Source organism: Tauraco erythrolophus, chromosome 8 (assembly GCF_009769465.1).
Source record: "Tauraco erythrolophus isolate bTauEry1 chromosome 8, bTauEry1.pri, whole genome shotgun sequence".
Classification (NCBI taxonomy): Eukaryota; Metazoa; Chordata; class Aves; order Musophagiformes; family Musophagidae; genus Tauraco; species Tauraco erythrolophus.
In genome coordinates this window covers 35735723-35759032 of record NC_141472.1, presented here as the reverse complement: position 1 = coordinate 35759032, position 23310 = coordinate 35735723, and the positions used below count along the sequence as shown (strand labels likewise).

Sequence of the window (23310 nt, the reverse complement as noted above, 5' to 3'; positions counted from 1 at the left end):
AGCTATCGATAGCACGTGTCTGGGTTCAAAGACAAATGCAATCTCACAGATCCATATTGCCAAACACACTACAATTGGTTTACCAAATGCTTATGGAAATAGTAATAATGGATGAGCCGGCAGTGCGCTCATGCGGCCCAGAAGGCCAACCGCATCCTTGGATGTATCAAGAGAAGCGTGGTCAGCAGGTCAAGAGAGGTGATTCTCCCCCTTTGCCCTGCTCTTGTGAGACCCCACCTCGAATACTGCATCCAGTTCTGGTGTCCCCACCATAAGAGAGACATAGGTCTGTTGGAGCGTGTTCAGAGGAGGGCCACAAAGACGATCCAGGATCTGGAGCACCTCTGCTATGAGGACAGGTTGCGGGAGCTGGGATTGTTCAGCCTTGAAAAGAGAAGACTTTGGGGGGACCTAATAGCTGCCTTCCAATACCTGAAGGGAACTTACAGGAAGACTGGGGAGGGACTTTTTACAAGAGTGTCCACTGATAGAACAAGGGAAAATGGGTTTAAGTTGAAGGAGAACAGATTTAGATTAGATCTTAGGAAGAAATTCTTCAGTATGAGGGTGATAAGACTTTGGAATAAATTGTCCAGAGAAGTTGTGGATGCCCCCTCCCTGGAGGTGTTCAAGGCCAGGTTGGACAGAGCCTTGAGTAGCCTGATCTAGTTGAGAGGCATCCCTGCCCATGGCAGGGAGGTTGGATTAGATGATCTCTAAGGTCCTTTCCAGCCTATGCCATTCTATGATTCATAATAAATAGAACAAGCAGTGGAATACATACTCTATACAAAATGATAATATGTATTCACATGAATAATCTCCCAGAGCCATTCATTACAACTGACGAAGCAGCAGAGAACGAATAAACTGTGTATACACAAACTTCATCTGGAGAAACCCATGACATGTACCCTGTGGCCATCACATAAACAAAGTATACGTAGACCTCTAAAATGAAGAGGAATAACGCCCTTCCAGGTGCAGTGCAGAAGAGAATAGCAATACTATGTCCATGACAGGTCAGCAAAATTAGCACGAGATGTGAAACACAAGGCAGGTATGTCTGACTGAACCACAAATCCCAACTTTATGCTGTAATTGTTTGGAAGGTCCTAGATTAAATAAATCAAAATTATGTGGGATAACACAGACTTGGATCAACTATTTTCAATAAATCGGCTACAGTGTGAAATAAAATATATCCAATCTTGAGTTCTGCAGAAGACCTAAGCTACAATGTAGCCTACACAGGAATCTTAATCTGAGTTCCTCAAATGAGGGGAAATTGTCAAGAGTTTCAAATAGATAATACAGTAATAGAATATCTCAAGTCGGAAGTGACCCATAAGGATCATCAAGTCCAAATTCCTGCTCCTCGCAGGACTACCTGTAACAGATACTATAAGAAGCTGAAAAGAAAAAAAAATAAGTGAAATATTTGAGCAGGAAGATTTGCGTGAAGCCAGGAAGTGCTTATTGCACAGAGAAGGGAATATGGCTGCAGTGAAATCAAGTATACAGTAATACAAAAAGGCCAATGGGATACTGGCATGTATCAAGAATAGTGTGACCAGCAGGAGCAGGGAAGTGATCCTGCCACTGTACTCGGCACTGGTGAGGCCGCACCTGGAATATTGTGTCCAGTTTTGGGCCCCTCGCTTTAAGAGAGATATTGAGCTCCTGGAGCGGGTCCAAAGAAGGGCGACCAAACTGGTCAAGGGGCTGGAAAATAAAACTTACGAGGAGCGGCTGAGGGAGTTGGGGCTGTTTAGCCTGGAGAAGAGGAGGCTGAGGGGAGACCTGATTACAGCCTACAAATACTTGAGAAAAGATGGTGGGGAGGTGGGGGAAGGGCTCTTTACATTAGTGTTGGGTGATAGGACAAGAGGAAATGGGTATAAGCTTAGTCAGGGGAGATTCAGGTTGGATGTTAGGAAGTATTTCTTCTCTGAAAGGGTTGTCAGCCACTGGAATAGGCTGCCCAGGGAGGTGGTTGAGTCCCCATCCCTGGATGTGTTTAAGAATAGGGTGGATGATCTACTTGAGGATATGGTTTAATGGGGATTAGGGATGGTTGGACTCGATGATCTACAAGGTCTTTTCCAACCTAGAAATCTATGAATACTTTACATCCTTGCAAAAATCATGTGTCAGTTTATGTTCTCTACTGTTACGAGTAATTTCTAGGGCTGTCTAATGGGACAGCAGGCCCCATGTGGCTAGTGAAGAACAACAGAATTAGGTTTATATCAGATGCCAGATGACTGGGCCATACCATTGATTCGAAGGTACTACAGTGGTTGCTAGGTGTTTCAGTTTCTTGCTATTTACCTGGAGTAGAGGATTTTGTAAAGATTAAGAGGAAAGCTCAGAGAAACATCTGCTGTTTGAGTCATGACATTTTGATGGTGAGATTGAAAATGTTTGCCGTTGGGGAGAGCTAACTTTTATCTAATGAATTAATGTATTTTAAGCTCACATAGCTGTTATTTTTGAGAACTGTTTTCAAGGTCACACTCTTTAAATTGGTATCTTTTAATTGTGTTAGGACTCTGCCAGATTCGAAATACCATTTCTGTGTGTCTTAGCATGCTAGGGAGATGTTTATGTATTTGCTAAATATTTCTCATACTTGCACATATTTGATTAAAATTTTGAAAGAGATGTGTTGATTATCGCTTTACCTCACCTCTACAGAATCTATTACCACAGCATTAAGTATTTCCAGGGAAAACAAACCAGCACAATGAGATACCTAACTGGTTTCATCAACATTTTTCTGCCTCCAGTTTACTTGAGACCTCATTGCAGATATGCAAGAAACAGATATCCCATACCTGGTAGGAAGGCTTTACTGAGGAGGAGAATGCTTGGGGGGGTTTAAAGGGCCTCTGGTGTTGAAATACCCATTTTTTTATCCAATGTTCTCTCTTCTTTGACCTTATCTTCTCCAATAGTTTGTAGCAATGGTTTTCATGTTTCTGTACTGGACGCAGAGGAGACAGCCCTTTCTGTCTGGATCTATCTATGGAGAGGTATCACAGTAGAATCCAGAATACAAAATCTGACCTCTGGTCTCCAGTGTAGGCAGTTTTCTGTCAAAGATATGGTGTTTCTCTGCAGTACTTCTTGCAACATGGATAATTCTTCTCATTAGTTGTCAGATGGATTACTTCAAGGAGCTCCCAGTGAAGTGTGGTTAGAAGTTGTTCAGTTTGATGTAGCTTTTTCTTAAAAGTTTTACATAAATTTTTTCTGCCTAGGTGGTAACGTGTTGTTTATTTTGTATGAATTAGTCTATTTTCGCTTTATTTTGTGAACGTATAGCCATGTAAGTCACTTTGCCATTTTATTTATAATAGGTATTTTATGTTATTTATTGCTTTGAGCTCATTCTTCTTTTGATATATTAAGTGTTTTTGAAGGGATCTTGAGTTATATATTTGGATGGATCAGCATAAATAATGATTGATTGACTTATGTATGAATGTCTATGCATAAATAAATGCATATTTTAACAAAGCAGAAATCAAGACAATAGTAAAGCTATCCAGAATACTAAAAAGATCATTTTGTAGAAAATTGATGGCTTTCTTTTTCAAAATTTGATGCCATCAACAAAATATAGCATTGTCAAATGGTAGGACTAAAGATGAGCTTTTACTGTGCTTTACTGTAATTTAGGTCATAATTGTGTAGAATTACCTATTGTCTTGTACACAGAGAGAACAATTTGTTGACTGTAGCTGAATTGTGGATTCAGGATGCTCTAATCAGTTTTTAGAAAATATTTTAAATGTTTTTAGAAAATAAGATATTGCCCTCTTGTTCCAAAAAATGGAACAGGGTACTCGCAGATAATAGGGCTTAGAAGCTGAAGCTTTGACAAAAAGAGTGAAAAAAAAATTCCAGTGAAAAAGGACCTCACCTTATAGTAAAACTACCTAAAAACAAGCCTACAAACAGAAACCCAGAAACAAAATCTGCTTTAATTGTTATTAATTCACGTACCATTTTAGGGACTCTCTACCTATCTGCTTAGTGACAATCACCTTTTTTCTGCTTGTCTTGTTGGGAGGTTCGTGTGGCCTTCCCCCCCCCCCCATCAACACCTGTTGCCCCACAAAAATGCAAATATCTATCAGACTGGTGAATTGCTGTATTAGCATGACATTGCCTTACAATTGCCTTCTTTTTAAAATTTTAGCTTTTTTCTATGGCTTTCAAATACTTTTTTAGATAACAGAAATACCGCAGCAGCTAAGTTCTTTGATGTTATATTATTTGCCAAGTACCCAGATAAGCACTAGGCTAATTTTAGCAAATGAGAAATTAGCAGTACTGTGCTAGACACATACCTTGCTCAACAGATGCTTTAACAGCCTTTACTTGCTGAAAGCTTCATTTACTGTTTACTCTGTCAAGGTTCAAAGTACGACTACCATAAAAATTGGTAGCTTGCCTTTCGGTAAAATATTTGCCATGTGTTTTCTTTTTGCATAATTAATGCTGTGGGTACTTGGCACCCCCTCCTGGCAAAACCACTTGCATTTGCAAACGAAGAAGAAAAGATCTCTCAGGGTTCATGAGCCAAGTAGAAGTTTAATTAATGCTAATGAAGTAAGTCTTAAATAAATATATTTAATCTGCTGGGTTTATTTTCAAAGTCTTTTGCTCTTTTGACTTGCTGTATTTTTATATGAGTAACTTAAAATCACATATGGAAATGTCAAGGCTTTATTTCATCTTTCATTTTAATCATGGTACTAATCAGGCAAATGGCAGTAAAACTGAGAGGAAAAGGTCTACTTGAAATTATTCTGAAAACCAGAAATAAACAAGAACATTTTAATGTGACATTAACCTCAGATATGATTTCTTATTTAAAATGTATGAGGGGTTCCTTAGAGAACTTCTGTACTTCAAAGCATATTTGGAGATCCTGTCTTGCTGAGGATGTTTTTATGAACAAAGGGAACCTGTATGGTTGAGCATTGCCCACCTAGCTGAGTCTTTAAGGGATTTGACCGTAATTCTAGCAAATGCTGAAGTCATGTCTTTCTGAAGGCAATGAGAAATTAAGGAGGCTACTAAAGCTTTTTTGTTTTCTCTTCCAAATGCTTTTATTACATTTCTAGATTCCTCCTGTGTCCGAGGCTGAGGATTTGAACCAAAAAGTGAAAATACTTACAGAAAAAAGACACACAAAAAGACTGCTTTAATAGCAACTTTGACCAGCATCTGAAGTTAGATTGTGTATGTTTTGCAAGAATGGGCGTTAGGTATTATTTTTGGTGTTAGATGAAAAGTGTTAAATGGCCAGATCTTCTTGTGAAATTATGTGAAAGCCACTGACTTGCATACTTGCAAAAGCTTTCTGCTGCTTTATTTTTGATACAAGAACTGCTTTTTATCAGGTTTGTGGTAAGTATGGGCAATATAATATTTTTCTTCACATGGAATTAGAGTTACCTAAAAGTCTTAGATAAAACTGTATTTCTCCTAAGCTGCTGCCACACATCAAATTTCCTCTTGGATTTCTCAAACTAGCATTATAAAATGTAAATGTTTTTTGCCTTTTCATCTAAATAATTAAATTCAAACTATCCTTCAAAGAAATAATTAAATTACTAGTTTCTCTGAAGGTATTCTACTGAAGTAATTTCCATTTTCAATTATTAATTGCTAGGTGCCCACTCCACTTAAATATAGATGAAGTTGGAGGAGAAAATAAGTATTAAATGCATGTTCTGTGGTTTCAAAGGTGATACTGAGTATGAAAGCAGTTTTCTCTGTCTCAGAAAAGGGGAATGGAGAATGCAGCCGGGAAACACAGGCAGTTTTGGAAAGCAGGGAAGAAATACATTTTTACATATGAAGGTTGGATATATTAAATAAAAGTTTTGTGAGCTCTAGAGAGCAAGAACATTTATAAATGGCAGTAAGGCTAAGCTGTGCATAGAAGAAGTTGTTTTATCATTTTGCTTAGTGAAATTCAATGAACGTGTCCTGGTATCAAAGGTAACTTAAAAATATTAACTATTAAGGATTAGATATTGCTAGCCCTTTGTGAGAATAGCTACTTTGCTGTTTCTGAAAGACGTGAAGAAATAATGAGAAAATCCTATGTTTTATAGGAGCATTATTCCTCTACTACTGTTTTTCATGTGGAACAATAAAAGGCCCAGCAGCTTTATAGTGAATAAATTGAGAGGGAAGATAAAAGATGTTTCCTTTCCCTGATTCTTATTCTATTATCACGGCTCTAGCATGCAGCTGATATTCGAATCAGTATGTAAGCCATGCACACAGGTAGTGCACTTTTCTATCCAGTCTTGTATCAATAACTCTTTTGTAAGCAAATATATTGGAAATTTGATGTATCATTGTGCTAGAAAGCAAATTATTTTTTCACATAGATATTTGTGTGTGTGTATATATATATTTACACACAGTGCCACAAAGACACTTGCAGACAAACATAGACACACATGTTCGATAGGAGCAATCATCAGGACTTTTCTGTGCAGCAGCCTGCAGGGAGAGATGCAAATAGCAATACACGCCTCTCAACTAGACTATCATGTTGTTCAACATGTGTATGTGTAACAAAGCATATCTGAATATTCACATTTCTGTCTGTTAACTAATATTAACTGCAAGTCCAATGGCTCATTAAATAGGACTGCTGTGCTTCTTGTGTGAAAATTGCGTAGCTTTATGTAAGGCAGAAACAAGAAAATTATACTTCAGAAGTCTAAAATCCTTTAAAAATAGCGATCCATGAAAGCTAAATACACATTCAACAAGAAGAGAGGTCAAAATCCGATTGTACCTTTTGCTAAATCAGAGTTGGGAGAGATTAGCTAACAAGTTTTATTATGGACTGTATTTTCATATAACTCCAAAATCCTGCCCAAAACCATTGCAAGCTTACCTGTGTCCGTGGATCGTATAATCACTTAGTCACTTCGTATTTGATATTTAAAAAAAATATATATACACCAAGGGATGAGGCGGAAAATTTGCTTGTATTCATCTTTTGATAAAGTAATGTAACGTAAGTATCAGTTTTGTTTGTGTGATAAGAAATACAGACATGTTCTATCGCTATTACCTCCATACCATCTAGGGAAAAGAAGGGGGAAAATTCACTATGGTAGGGTGCCAAAACGTCAAACCAGAAGAGTTTGAAGAACTGACATTTCTAATGCCTTTGTGGTTCAGGTTCTAAACCAGAAGTTGTTTTAGCCAATGGTAAACACAAATTTCGTTTACTTTTTGTAAAATTTTTGCAGAAGACTAAGAAAAGACTTCCGAATCTCTGTGATGTACCAGTGCCTACAGAGTTCAGGTAGGAACAAGCTGAAGGAATAAAGCCAACTTAGCAGCAAAACCTCCGGAACTCTTGTTGTGTGCAAGGGTCCTCGGGGTCTTCTATTGATAGGTTCTGTTAGCTGTATGATAGCATTTATTTTCTCATTTGGCACAGTGTCCATCAAAAACATAGGCAGGTTTCTGCCAGTGGAAGTGACAGTGAGTCCGCTCTTCAGCAGGATTGAACCTCCTTTTTCCCTTGTGATATGTGTACTTGAAAGTTAGTTCAGTTGTTCCAGTGGTCAAGACAAGACATCTTGGCCCGCTTTAGATCAATGGGCTCCTTACTTCAGTTAGCAGTATTTTATCCGTAGCGTACGAGTAAAGATGGAAGAGATGGTCCTTGTTAGTAAATGAAAAAAAAAAAAAGTAAAAGCTGTATATGCTTCATGGATGATGATGTCATGATTCTGTGTTGAATATCAGCAAGACAGCTGTGATGAAGAGAAAAAAAAGTTGGTGATTAAACAGCTTTGGGCACATTCAACGCTCTTGTAGGCTCTTTCTCTCTAATTTTAGCCAAGTCCTTCTTGAAAAGAGACATTAAATTCCATCATCACCAACCCATAAATGTCCTTGCATGCTTTTTTTTCCTTGCAATGATGTTGTGACTTCCCCACTGTGTTTGTGTCGAAGGATCAGAGCAGATGAAACTCCTGCTGCACAGTGTTAACGTGACTTAGACTTTCATGCTGACTCAGCCTAAGCCAGACAGTGAAATGCAAAGGAATTCTTGTGGATGAGTGATTGTGGGGAGTGTATATTCATTGACAGCAGAGAGGGTAGGACAGTCTTGGAGAATAAGGATTAAAAAGTCAGGTATACTGTTGATTTGTAAGAGAAAATGAAAGACTGATGGGCAGGGAGGAAAGAAGGCTGAAGGAAGAAGCGTTAGATCCAGACTTGGATCAGCTTGGGGGCAAGGCAGTCTTGCTGTAATCTTCTGTGCAGTCACAGAGATTTAGGAAGTAGCATTTTGCGCAGGTCATAGTTCAGATATTTTATATGATTTTGTTTATATAACATACAGCATAATGTTTGCACTCATGAGTAAGTTACCATGGGATTAGGCAGAGTGTGAATTTAGTGAACGTCACGATCCAATATCATTGGAAAGGCAACATAATTAATGTGTGTCTAAACAAAAGAGGGCATTGCTTCCTCGCTTTTATTGCAAATCAAGGACATAAACATCAGAGTTATCATGGAGTTGCTGATGCTCTGTGAGTTCATGGCCTGGTTTATTCCATGACATTAGTAACTAATCTTGTAGCTGCATTATGAGTGCATCCTTGCTATTGTTTACAGTAGATTTATAAACTATCTAAATAGCAATTAAATATAATAGCCTCGTAGATTGTTTGCAGTTGTTCAGAAACGATTGTGCTAACACATTACTGTGATGCAGTGGCATTAATCTAGACAGCAGAAAAGCGATGATGCTTCAGTGTTCTGTTCTGCTGTTCATGCCATGTCTGGCAGATGATGACTACAAAAATAAAATTAACATATTGCAACTGTCAAAAAATAAGAAAGGCGGTATATGATGTTAGGATGTGTGTGTTTTGAGGTCTCCATATTTCATACTGATCAACAGCTACTTCCTCTCTGCCTTAATTACAACATAATCAAAAGGTTTGAAAGCTTCCCCTTAGAAAATTCCTGTCTAGGTCAATCACAATCTTTAGAAAATTGATACCTTAAAGAGTGAATATAGTTATTATTGCTTACAATTATAATCATTGTTATTATCTATTATTTGTTTTCTGCCTCATTTGCAATGTGTCTGATGATTTTGAAACATAGATCATATAAGGGTAGATTTTTGACTACTGCCATGCTTTGCTTAGGTAGCTGATGATACCAGGTGTGCACAGTATCCACATAATTTAGTGATGCACTTGGAACTATGGATAAGAGCTGAAGCAAGTCAATGCTGAACAACTCTGAAGATTTTATACCAGTATAGATTGACCTGCAAAAGAAAAAAACCTGCAGAGGAGAGATGAGAGCCATTCTGCACTACTGGAGACTTGCAAAGCAGCTGTATTGCAAACTGTATTGGACATTTTAGCCTGCAATCCCTGTCCATGGGAGCTCACAATCTAAATAGACTACAGATATGTAGAGGAAAGGGATATAACATAAAGCTGCTTTGCAGTACAATTCCATAAAACATTTCTTGAAATTGTCATCCTGTAACATACGTGATCTGGGTAGAAAATTTGTAAGATGTGGAAAAAAAAAAGGATTTTGGAAAAAATCTGCGTAATTGTCACTGACAAAGTCACTAATGAATACTTTGACCATCCAAAATTCACACTTATAAAAGCTTTGTAAGCCACTTTCCTATGTTTTGTATTATCCAAAATGTAGTCATTCTCTTTGGTCTGGAGGTCGCTGCAGGACCTCTAGAAAAGACATCAGCAGAATAATCAGTCACACCAGTGAAATGCATAACTGTTTTGTGTAACAATTTGCCACCTGACATTTCACTAGCCTCTCAATGTGTGAGTGTCCCAGTTCACTACCATGGAGCTTCTTCCACAGCTTACTACCGTGAGCAAGAATGGCAGATACTGACCCTTTATCTTGCTACTTTTCCAACATGTGTAAAGTATCTCCTAGAAATCTGGTTTGTCCATGTGATTTTGTATACAACAGATCTCACTTTTACACGTGTGGAACAGTAAATCGACACCTAACTTGGAAACATCCGTGTATAACGCATTGTCACAGGCAGACTGGTGGTGTACTCATCATCCTTACCACGCATGCAGCCCATGTGCAGTCTGAGTGACCTCTGTGCCAGCACTTAATATTCAGTAAAGTTATGTTGAAGATGGGTGTTGAGTCTCAAGCTTTAGGTAGAAACAAGCCCAAGTGGCATCACAACACCAGTTCATCACAGAACACAGGAAAGCCTCCTCTTTCCTACAACCAAATAGAGACCTGAAGGATTTCTGTGGCTCACTGCAGCATGTGCCCTGTGGCTTTTGGCCATAGAGGAGCTTTTATACAGACCAGAAGGTTTGGATTAGATCATCTTTAAGGTCCCTTCCAACCCATACCATTCTATGATCATGGAACTTCTAACTGGATATAATAAACAACTGTTCCTATGTAACACTATACATCCAGTTCTTCTGGATGATGTTAAAAAGTGTTTTCTTCCCAAAATATTTTTTTTTTTTCTGTCAGAGGAAAAATGAAAATAGCGGTTATATCGTTGTTGCATTGCCACAGAAAACACGTAGTCTTAAGTTCACCTTGTTCTTCAGTGGGAAGTTGCTTCAACTAAATGAGATTTTTGCAAGGCAAAGGGCAGAAAGGGGTACTCATCTTCTGTGGGTATAATAATGGCTGGCAATCCCAATTTAAGTTATTAAGTCCCAGGGGTATAGTAAGTGAAACCATAGATGACAAGAAACCGTTTCTTCAGTTTGGATGTGAAGAAGAGAACAGACGTTACACTGTAATCCAAAGTCAGTTCCAATATTATTTACAAATCAGAGGAAGATATCTGCATTTTCTGTAATTGTGACAAAAACAGCAGTAGGAATTAAAACTACATTTTTTTTTCTAAAAAACACTTGAAAATAATTTTAAAACTAATTATTTCGTCTAAGATACCATTTTATTTATAAAGATCACTTGTTTGTGCTGAACTTTGCATGTGGAGCATCATGTTGTTCAAGAAACAAATAACATCAACTCTTTGGATATATATAATATGTAGATATACATGCGTTTTATCGTGCAGTATAAACACTGCCAAGCAAATTTTGATCAATCTATTTAGCTTCAAGCTAATTTTTCCTCATAACACTTATGGATGAGGGCTCTGTGCCAGTATCTTTGACTCTGAGTTTTAACTGCCGGTTAGCTGGTGGTTAAACTAGCCATATGGAAGCTGTTTGAACTGTACTTACATATTGCACTCCTTCAGCTGTGGTCTAGGTAGCCTAAGTTATTTTCATTCTTAGGGACGTGGTTTAATGGTGAAGTTGGTAGTGTTAGGTTAACAGTTGGACTCAATGATCTGAAGGGTCTTTTCCAACTCAAGTAATTCTATGATCCTATTCTATGGTTCCCCCATTGTTCTGTGTTTTGTTCTACTGCATGCTCCAACATGAACTCAGGACTAGGAGAAATACAGCTGCTGTGTGTGTCGTGGGAATCTTCTTTCTCTTCTCAGTATGAATTCAAACTGCAAAATAGTGCTGTGCCAACTTAGTATTGTACCTGAAATTGGAAAAGTTGTGGTTTGAGCTCTGAAGAGCAAAGTACAAAATTTGCTGAGCGACTAAGAAAGTATTCTTTATTTGACTTTCTTTTGTCTCATGAATAGCTGATAGTTTTTATATTAACAGTTGTTAGCAAGAAAACATATTTCCTCTGGAAATTTCGGTGACTGATCTAACTAAGGACAGTTGGATTTGGCCCTGGTTAGTGTATGGTAAGGCAGGAGACAGAGAAAATGGTAAGAGGCAAGCCCAGATGGAAAAACATCTTGAAGCTTTTAAAGAATTAATTATCCAACTAATTAGCTGGCAGTCTTACAAGAGAAAGGGATGGAATTTTGCTGTGCACTTACGAAATGAAGAAGTCTGATAGATCCTATGCTGAGATGTAGCTATCAGCCATGATGGTGGTGGAGTCAGCTGGTTAGCCAGTCTATTTGGGTGCACAGGATGGCACTTGTTTCTGTGTCAATAAATTATTTGCCCCTCTGCATAGAGCAAAAAGTACAGTTGAGTGGTCTGTTACATAAAATGCTCAGCTCTGAAGATGCCTATGCTAGTCCGAAGAGTGGTGAACTGTGTGTCCTTGCCAAGGTCACTCAGGAATACAGCCAGGTATGGGGTCTCTGAAGATGCTTTAGGTCGACGTCCTTAGCACTGTCCTTAGCAACTGTCGGAGTTCTGCAGCAGCAGCAGCATTTCCTGAATGCCTGAAAGTCTCCTTCTGGGCATAATCAGAAATTCCTTATCTTGTAGCTCATATTCCCTATGTGAAAGGTAAGGAAGACTATCATGTTCTCTAGGGTATTAAGTGGGAGCACTGAAGTTGTTCCAAGTTGGAATAGTTGGTTATATATTTATTGGTCAGAGAGTCTGTGGAAGAATCTGATAATTTCCTCAGTTCACAGGTGGGACACTCACCTGTACAGGATGGGACCAGTGCTGCTCGCAAGGAAAGTTTTTTTAACCAAAGGTGTATTGATACAAATGCCGCCTTTGTTTCCTTTCCAGCTGTATCAGCTCAGTAGCTTTAGAGTTTGATTGACACCTTCCTTGAGCTGGATGTTTGTCCAGATGAATCCGTGTAATGACGAGCCATGTCATTAGTCACACTCCACCATTTCTTTCCTTCAACACAAGATGCTGGATTCTGGGTATTATCTTTTTATCTTGGAAAGTCAATTTCAGGAGCTGTTAAACTTATATAAGGGTAAATCATGGCTGCAAAGCCCACTGACACTTGCAGTTTGTGTTATATGTTTCTATTATTATTGAGGCAAAATGTATTTGTGCTGATGGTATCAATCGGGAAGTCAAACAAATCTGCCATACTCAAACTCTGGAGGATTAATTAGAAAGATTCCCTCATTAAGTTAGGAAAATAAGTCTCTGATATATTAACCATTATGGGATCGGTGTCCAAGTTTTCCTTTTGATAAATATCAAGACAATTTTAAAGGCTGTGCTAACTAATTTTCTTCTATTTTGTTTGTTAGTTGCTAGTGACTTCTGCTATCATTTCTCATCAGGTAATGTGGAAATATTAGACTGGGGATCTGCAAACTTGTGCCTTATAGGACAGCTGTATGTTCTCATGCCTTGTGAACTGTGGCTGCACTATACTGAGAAGTGTGACACAGGTCAACAAGTACCTGATTGTGGTGCAGAGTGGGGAGACATACCTTCAGCTTGGGTTAAACATGACATGAGTGAGTAACATTGCTTCTAGACCCAAGACAGTTCCGTCTTGTGTTGGAGAACAGCAGTGGCAATACATTATACCATTGTATAATCTAGTTTAAGAACTCGTTGCGTGGTAAGCTACCTTGTCATATTAATATAAAAAAGAGTTTATCCATGCATAAGTGAGAAAAAGGACTACTGCTAGATTGTTACGCCTACCTCTTTAACGTCAGGTTTGAGAGAAATTTGCCTCTCTCAGTTTGGTAGCTTTTCTCTGCAAGTGGGACTTACGACTGGTTCCAGGGAAGGAGATAAGATTTCCCTTCCACCTGAAGAAAACTGGGGCTTTTGGATATAAGTCTGAACTTTGGTGTCTGGATGAACTTCTAGGACGCATGCAAATATCTGATAGAAACACTGTCTCAATTGCCAGGACTAACTGACTGCTGGCAGCCTCTGGTAGAGAAGCTGCCCTGGCTTCGGTAGAGAGCTCTAAGCCCCGCTTCACACACACTCACTGCTCGTGTGCAGGGTAAGCGATCGCACCGTGAGCTCCACGCAGCTCCAGGCAAACTGCTCCTGCTGACCAACTGGTGAGTAAAGAGCTTGAACTGGTGCCCATACACTACCCTGCAATCAGAGGAGTGATTGAGTGTGGATATGCCCATGCAGAAGGCTTCAGTGGAGCACCTAAAGGGAAAAAGTGGAGTATTTTTCTGTAATTTAGCGGCTTTCCTCTGCCTGTAGTGTTTGAAATGATTAAAGACACACAGGGGGCCTCTCCAGCTACTGGCACCGGGTTCGCCGTTCAACTGTGGGATTAGATGTGTCTCTGTTTTCACAGCTGTCTGCCATCTGGAACTAACTGCTTGGACTGGGTGCTATGCTTAAGACCTCAGCCTAAAATAAAACCATGTAATTGTGAAACATGTTGTAAACAATAAATAAGTGGTTTGGAAGAAATTAATTTAGAAGACGGTTTATGAAAAAATAGTTTAGAGGCTGACAGATGTGGAAGAAGAAGGATTAGTGCTGTAGGTAGAACATTAGAGCAAGCAAAGCCTCAAATTCTTTGCAGTCAGTTGAAATAAATGTGATCATTATCAAGACTTAATCTCTCGCTAATCCAAAACATTCTTGCAGATGTTTTTCATTAATTGGAAAATACTTAATAAAATAATTAAATAAATGCTGCGGGTTTTTCTTCATTTGGTTTAAGGCTTCATGTGAATATTTATTTATTCCCATTTATAGCATTATTAGCTAAAAAAATCATTTTCAATACTTCAAAAATACTTGGGAAACAGGTGGTAAAGAGAAGAGGTTAAAAAAAGTGTAATAATAATTTTCATATAAGATAGCATAGCCTGGTTCCACTTTGTGCCTTTTTCAATTTATTTTCTTATCATCATGCCTGAAAGCTGTGAAAGCATTTTGGGCACAAAGCCACTGATGTATTCATGAGAATACCTGTCTGATACACAGTTAGCAACTCCTCTTTTAGCAGTGTTGGAAGATTAAGTAGTTACAGTCAACATTTTAGTACTCAAGATGTAGTAATTAGACCCAAGTGTATACTAAGTAAAGCCCTTTTTACTTTTACTTGTTCCCATATATCTGAGTGGAGATAGATTAGCAAGGGAAATATTTTATTTATGTGACATTGCCCAAAACATAATATACAAAGTGATGAAGTATGTGAAGTCCCCACCCTGGAAACCTTTGGGCACGTTTAGTTTTACGTACTGGAGTCAGGATTTTAGGCACAGGTATTTGCAAGGTTCTGCTCCTAGAGTAATTTTTTTTGTTTTGATCAATAATTCTTACCCCAGTGTCATGATTTGTTATCTGCCTTGCAGTATTTGAGAGTTTAAGTCTCTGTTGTATGAAAAGTAGTAGTCCAAGTTCTCTCCCAGCCACTTGCTCTCTCTTTCACTCAATTTTAAAGACCAAATTGTGGCTCATAAATTCAGCTTCTCTGTATTGCCATACTGCAACTAATCAGCAGCAGCAGCTGCCACCTAAAAAATAAATATTTTCATCTAGTCTTTGTGGTTTTGAAATAAAAGCTTGGAAATATATTTTAGTGCAGCATAAAGTAGAACTGTAAGGAGTTTTCTACAGATATTGTTTTAATGAGAAAGCATTGGTGGCAATGTTTAAATTAAGCAAGAAAGCTAAAAATATATGAACCAAAGAAAAGAAACTTAAGTGTCTTGCAGGGAGGGGAGAGTATGACCATGATATTTAAGGACTTCCTCTGCTTCTGGGGCCTGACAGAGGATTTTTTGCACGTTTCAGCTGAGGAATTGTTCTATTTCTACTCTTAATTGGTGGGCTTGTGATAATCCACAAAAAGTAAAACCAGTGTCCGTTTTCCTTCTAAAGTCACTTCACATTTGACACCACCTCTTGCAGCAAGAACAGCATGGAGTGGCGTCATGGCCACAGCAGGCAAACGGGAGCCGAGGGCTAACTGGAGAGAAAAAGCCCACTTCACTGCTCTCTGGTTAAACCTTAGTTGTTGTGCACGTATTTCTTCTAGTCGCAGCTATTTCAGAGGGACACGAAGCCGAGATGCACAGATGCTGGTCAGCGTTGTGTGTGCAAACACTAGACATAAGCAAGCAAGATCTATTCACAATCTTGTGAACTCAACTAATTCCAAACGGTGATCTATTAAAATTTCAGTGTTTTTAGTTATATATGAGGTACGTTTGTACCATGTAAATATTATACTGGGAAGAAGAATTCGCAGTGAGTGTACCTTTTAGAAATGTCTTTCGTGGCTACATTGCCCTGGCAGTAACGTCAGGTGGGAGATTGGGTTTTGCAGCTGTGCAAAGTACTTGTGCTTAATTGAATCCATAGCTTGGGTTTACAAAGAGGAAAGCAAAGAGCCTCTCAGGCCACTTCTAGTAGCCTTCACAATAATGTTGTCACTCCTATTACAACTCTGCAGCCTGTTTTGCTGCAGAAATCAACATTATAACTCCAAGTCCTTATTTCCAAGAGGTGGAGGAGTTAATTACAGATGAGCACTTTGGCATGGTCAAGAATGGAGGGAAAGGCAGCCCTGAGTGCAGAGGTTAGGCAGCATCATTGTAGGAACCGTGCGCAAAGCCATTTGTGTCGGTACAAACAGCGGTTTTGTGGGCTTTATGTGGGAAATGGCACCTCCTGAAATATAACAAATATACGGAATTATAGATGAGATTAAATGACTAACCATAATGGTCACTCTTCTTAAGATGCTTTTACAGCCTCAAGCATGAGGATATTGATCTTCCAAAATGCTGCGGACAGTGCAGAGCGAGACTTGCCAGTGCGCCAACCCTAAATCGTTGATGTGCATTTACATGCCGCTCAGTTATGTGGAGGAACGTGAACGGTTGTGTTTCATAAATGTTTTGCACAGGAACATAAATTAATCATTTTCAGTGTTAAATTCAGGTAAGCCATGAGCTCGAAGCTTGCTAGGGAGAGAGATGCTGGGTGGCTTTAAAGTTTTTCAAGAAGTTTAAAATGTTCCAATCCGTATGTTCAAGAAAAAAATTGTTCTTTGAGCTAGCTTTCAAAGTTGAAAGAACACATGCCACAAGTGATGAGGAGAGAAGAGAAACTTCGGGTGACCAAGTAGACTAAGAGGATTGTGGGTTGTTCAGAAGAACTGTGGCTGAGAACTGGTTGAGTAGGGAGACAAAGCTGCTTTAGGAAATAAATGGGGAATAAAGCTGAGGAAGCCAGCAATCAGTGGCACTACAGTGAGTATTCCTTCTGAGATATTTACTTATCTGAAATGTGTCAAAAGGAATTAGCAATGCCTGCTAACTAGTAATAACAGGATTAAAGACCTTTTCATGGTTCAGTCATAAAACAAGTAGTTCTTAATCCTGTACTTTGACTGGCAACAATGGCTTTGAATGAAAGTTTTTCTTTGCAGAGACTAGACACTATGGGTATCTTCACCATTAAAAATAAAAATGGCATGAAAAGGAGGGAGAAAGAAGCAAAAATGATACTTCTGATCTTCAAAATGAATTAGATTTAGCTCATTTAATTAAAGAAGCCTAAATAAAATAGAAATCATTTGATCAAGTGGGCTTTTCTTATAATCTCCTGAAAGCAACTGTTTATATAAGAAGAGATTGTCAGTTGTAAGAAATCGCTCCTTGCTAAGCAATAGTCAATAGAGTGGTTCCTACTACTTACACTGTCTGTAATTTAGTCTGATAGGAATATTTTTAGTTGACTTAAACAGCAACTGCTTGGCTGAATTATGTTTTTTTTTCTTGGTTAAGCAATTAGCCATGCCTTGTTATTACTTGTATTTGTTTCTTTTACCTTAGGAAAAAAAGGACATTTTTACTGTGGAAATATATGTTGACAAGAAGTGTTCATTAATATTTCAAAAGCTTGATATGTCCAGCTTTCTCTAATCCTTGTTTTCTTTTGGTGTTAATGCTGGCTCATACATCAGCTTCCCATAAATTCCTAACTTTACCAAATATTATTTATAAAACTATAAGTGTAATTACTGGTCAGTATATTTTGGATTATTCAAACCGGATCAACTATTTTTACTTCAGTTTTGAACTCACTGCCAAGTTTTGAATTTGTGACCAAAAAGTACTTTGTTCTGAGTCACTTTTGATTGCCAGTAATGGTGAAAATAATTTCATTTCTCATGGTATGAAAAAATGTCAGCTTTATTGTTTAATGCAGCAGAAACCGTGAAGTGACTACTGTTAAAAATCAAGAAATGCAGTTAGTTTGGGGACTCGTAGAGAAATCTATTTCAGATGGTAATTTAAAAGCGAAGAGAACAGCAGCAATAATGACAATAATACTTTGTTCTCAGGTTAGTATTTTCTCTTGAGTCATTTATCACAGAAGTATGAGAGAATGATAAATGACTAGGCTTTTTAAATGGTCTTTGGTGGAAATTTATTTACTTCATGTTAGCAGTCCCTGAGACTCTGTATATCAGTGTACATGGATGAAATCAGATAACAAAAATTTCTATTGTGTGTTGCTTCTCTGGTGCTGTTAGCTGCATTTTCTTAGTGTGAATCAAAATGGTGCATAATACTGATATTAGTTTGATTCTATTGTTAAGCTGTGCGAGCACATATGTGGCCATTGTCATTTAACAATAAAGGCTACAACTCTGAGATGATTATAGCTGAAATAGAAGTCTAGTCACAGGCATTGACAACTCAGGAAAATGAGTTATGCAGGAGTATAGACAAAAAGGATTAAGAGTGTTATTACAGGAACTGCCAGGAGCTGTGACTCTGCTTTTTATACTCGTCTGTAGCTCTTGGGCTATTAGTGTCTCTGATGTTTGCTTCTTATTAACCTGGACTGGGAAAGATAGAGCCAATGAAGAAGTTTGGAACAACACGTACCTAAATTGTGTTGCAGTAAAGTGCTTAAAGTCTCCTGGCTGATAGGAGAAATGCAGACATATAGCCCAATGGGGCACACTTCTGAGTATGTAAGAATTTCCGTGTCGTAAACCTTCCTCATCATCACTGTATTTGTCTGCGGCTCTTTTTGCCATCCTCATACTCCTCCAAAGTCTTTTATTATTCCTTTTTTGTTTGTTTGTTTTGGGGTTTTTTTGCCTTTATCTTTCTTTTGTCGTGGCCCTTTGTCATGGAGCCTGGAGCTCAGTCTCACAAAATGAGTGAACCTGAAATCCTTTGCAACAAAGTGAGCAGGGGAAGAAAAGCGGAGAAGGCTGAGAAGTGGCAGGGAAGGAAGAAAGGACTTTTCTAGTCTGTTACTCACAAGAAAAAGAGGAGCAGCCTAGACTTGAAAATAGAGACCGTTTCTATAGCGCACTTGAGGTAAAGTGTTTGTGTGTCAGAGTCAGAAATAGTGTCAGCAAGCTGAGAAAAGTTAAGGGCAGTCTGCTATTTGTTTTTGCCTTTCCAGTAAGTTCTCACACCATGATAGAAAGCTGTAACTTACATTTATGATGTATGAACAGTGCTGTATGTACTTCCAGAAGTGTGTCTAATTTCACAGCTAGAAAAACAGATGATTTTATTCGATAGAATGGAATTTTTGAAAAATTTCTTTATCTATTCAACTGTTATAAAACTTCTCTCCTGTGTGATTCTGAGGAATGTAATATAACAAAGATGTTAAATAGCACTGGCCCCAGTACTGGTGTTCCTCAGGGGTCAGTACTGGGGCCAGTGCTATTTAACATCTTTGTCAGTGGCAAGGACAGCGGGATCGAGTGCACCCTCAGCAAGTTTGCAGATGACACCAAGCTGTGTGGTGTTGTGGACACGCTGGAGGGAAGGGATGCCATCCAGAGGGACCTTGACAGGCTGGAGAGGTGGGCCTGTGAGAACCTCGTGAAGTTCAATAAGGCCAAGTGCAAGGTCCTGCACGTGAGTCGGGACAATCCCAAGCACAAGTACAGGCTGGGCGGCGAATGGATTGAGAGCAGCCCTGAGGAAAAGGACTTGGGAATGCTGGTGGATGAGAAGCTCAACATGAGCTGGCAATGTGCACTGGCAGCCCAGAAAGCAAATCGTATCCTGGGCTGTATCAAAAGGAGCGTGGCCAGCAGGTCGAGGGAGGTGATTCTGCCCCTCTACTCTGCTCTTGTGAGACCCCACGTACAGTACTGCCTTCAGCTCTGGAGTCCCCAACACAAGAAGGACATGGACCTGCTAGAGCAGGTCCAGAGGAGGGCCACAAAGATGATCCGAGGGCTGGAGCACCTCTGCTATGAAGACAGGCTCAGAGAGTTGGGGCTGTTCAGCCTGGAGAAGACAAGGCTCCAGAGTGATCTTCTAGCAGCCTTCCAGTACTTAAAGGGGCCTACAGGAAAGCTGGAGAGGGACTTTTACAAGAGTATGTAGTGATAGGACAAGGGGTAATGACTTTAAACTGAAAGAGGGGAGATTTCAGTTAGATGTAAGGAAGAAATTTTTCACTCAGAGGGTGGTGAGGCACTGGAACAGGTTGCCCAGAGAAGTTGTAGATGCCCTCACCCTGGAAGTGTTCAAGGCCAGGCTGGATGAGGCTTTGGGCAACCTGGTGTAGTGGAGGGTTTCCCTGCCCAATGCAGGGGGTTTGGAACTAGAAGATCTTTGAGGTCCCTTCCAACCCAAACCATTCTATGATTCTATAATAATATTTTTTAAAGTGAACAGAAACATTTCAACTGGGAAGACAATTTCAAAGGAAGAATTTGATTGGCATAAATATTAAAAGTTTGTTCAATTTGTCCAAATTGATAATAAAAGGAAATATGAAGCCAATGTTGGTGAAAACTCATGCTGAATTATTCCTGCAGACTGTTCTGAGCCTGCGAAAGTTATGTATTCATTGCTGAACATTCATTTGTATCTACCAAATTGTTCTTTTTTCTCTCCATCCCTCTTACCTCATCCAGATTTATATTTTTGAAAATAACATCTACTATCAGCCTGATGTAAAGAGTAGCTCATTGCGCCTGACATCTTCGGGAAAAGAAGGAATTATTTTTAATGGAATTGCAGACTGGTTATATGAAGGTAAGCCGGACAAATATGTCTGTTTATTAAAACAGATGAGAGGTTCTTGTACAGACCCAACAGCACAAATCTTTTCATTTCAGAAAATGCTATCTAAGGTTGTGTTTGCATCTTTGCCTTCTCATTTTCTTGCAAGATTGCCTTTGTATCTATTCATGCTTTATATTGCCTGCTGTTTTGCATATAACAATATTTTCAGAGAAAAAAGTATTTATTTTCAACCAGAATGTATCAAATATATTATGAACACTAGGTAGTGTGTAAAAACTGCTATAGTAGTGAAATCTTGATGTAGGATTTTACTACCAACTTCAGTGAGGCTGGCATTTGAAATAGAGCTATTCAAATAAAACTAAACACCCTGTGTGTTCTGCTTCTCTAGAATAACTCCATTAACACCTTTGGAGCTGTCCTGGGTTTACAACACAAGTGAGGAGGGATAGAACTCGGCTTGTTGCTTGTGTGAACAACAGTGCTGATCTATTTGCAGTTAAAACATCCTAATGGAAGGAGACACAGAAGAATCGTAGCACAGAAGCAGAATTGGCTAGGTTTTCTGTTTTACTGCTGGGTACATAGTGGAAGGTGATCAAAGATGGTACTGCCTGGTGCCTCACTTTTTTCTTTGTCAGTGTCTCTCCTTCAGTTTCAGTGGTGGTTGGTGTGCTGTGTGTTAACATGACTCACAAGAGACTCCAGCCCCTCAAGCCAGGCAGTAACATTGTGCTTGACTTTAAGAACATGCTTGAATCCAATTTGAGTGTTTTGACAAGATCTAAAAGTGTCATACTGTTACCTCAGTAGTGGCTGCTACCTTTGCTTAAATCAACCTGAGCTACACTCCTGGAAAACTTAATGTTGATGGAAAGAAAATGGAGTGAAAAATAAGTGATTTTGCCCATTCTTTTCCAAATTTTTTAATCCTTGGCCCAAATAGCTGTTGTATTTCCTGAGTTACGGAGAACTCTTTGAGTTCTCAGGGATGCAGGCAGTGGGCTCTTCTCCACAATGTACATAATTAAAGTTAGGGTAAAAGGGAATTCTGTCTGTACATGTTGGAGAACCACAGTCAGTGTCTGTTGGCATGAATTAATATACTGCTTGTTTCCCATTAACCACAGTTTAATTTAGAGCAGTCCTCTACTTTCAGTAGTTTTCTTAATAGCACCAGAAGCTGAGCAGGCTGAATATTGTCCAGATGAAGTTAAGAGATTTTCAGTTGGAGAACTGTTCTTCCTTTGACCTCATTTGTTTTCTTTTACCATTTGCATGAGTTTGTTATTAGCATTTTACCTTACACAAGCATTTGGGAATAGCTTTTCTTTGTGTGAATAACCTTGTTTGAATGCAAACAGTAATATTATAGAGCAAACACAATTGTGATTTTTGCTGTCTGATATTCCCTGTTCATTCTCTACTGTTCTCCTGTGTAAAAGGTTTTAGTTATCCAGCCAGGGAGAGAAGCATGACCCAGAATATATGACTTTGAACATAGGTCCCAGCTTCATTGCACCTAACCTTAAATATTCAACCCATTAAGCTGCTTCAAACCTTTCAGAATCCTATTACCATCTTGGAGAGTCTCCATTGACAATTTAAATAGTTTTGTAGGTAGGCTCTTAAATTAGGTATGTAGTCAGGCCTCTGTTCCAGTTAGGTTACTGTTCTCAATTACTTTTCCAGCCAAATTCTTCAAATTTAAATGCAAAATGCTCACCAAACAAATCAACATATCAAGTACGTAATGAAAAAAATCTGTGTCTTTTCACAAATGGAAGACAGAAGACCTGTACAGAGTGAATTTGGAATTTTTCAGGAGCTGTTTTACTGGGATTCCAGGAGTTTAGGTGCTGCTTCTATGATTGTTCATGTTTTGCTTCTTTCTAATATAAAATTAAATGACAATAAATGTAAGAAAACATTGCATGACATTTTGGAGAATTACTTTCATTTGGAAATCAAAATTTGCATAAAAATAAAATTTTTGTTTAGATTTTCCAAAGGTTACATAGCAGAAAAACTGAACTTTCTAAGAATTAAAGCTGACCATTAGGCTGAGACAAGAAAGCCAAAATATTGCACTCAAAAACAATTACATAAAAACCACTGTGTGAGGATTCACATGTTACCAGATGCCACAGCTCAGAGAATTGGGTACTCTGAAGTTTTATGTTAAAAAAAAAAAGAAAATATTGACAATCCTAAAAAAACTGTCTATTAAAATGGTTCAAATAATTTAAAAAAATAATTAAATACATCTAGTGTAATGCAATAGAACTAAACATATGGCAGTTACAATCATCTTTCACGTTTAGATGATTTATTGACGTCAATTAAAGTATTCACTTGAGGAAAATGGTTAAAGTTTAGTCTCTCGATAAGCTTTGTTATCCAAACATTCAACCCAGGATAATGTGAAATTACGTGAAATTACTGAAACTACAACAGGTGCATTTCAA

At 38.6% G+C, this 23310-nt stretch overlaps 1 protein-coding gene across 1 annotated transcript in view; it reads left to right on the top strand.

Annotated features, from left to right (window-relative positions):
- The window catches only part of DPP10 (dipeptidyl peptidase like 10), a 435193-nt gene that overhangs the window by 361371 nt on the left and 50512 nt on the right, over window positions 1-23310 (top strand). Inside the window, exon 8 of the mRNA XM_086616020.1 lies at window positions 20731-20851. Within this exon, the coding sequence (XP_086472146.1) occupies window positions 20731-20851 (121 nt within the window). The remainder of the gene's footprint in view (window positions 1-20730; window positions 20852-23310) is intronic.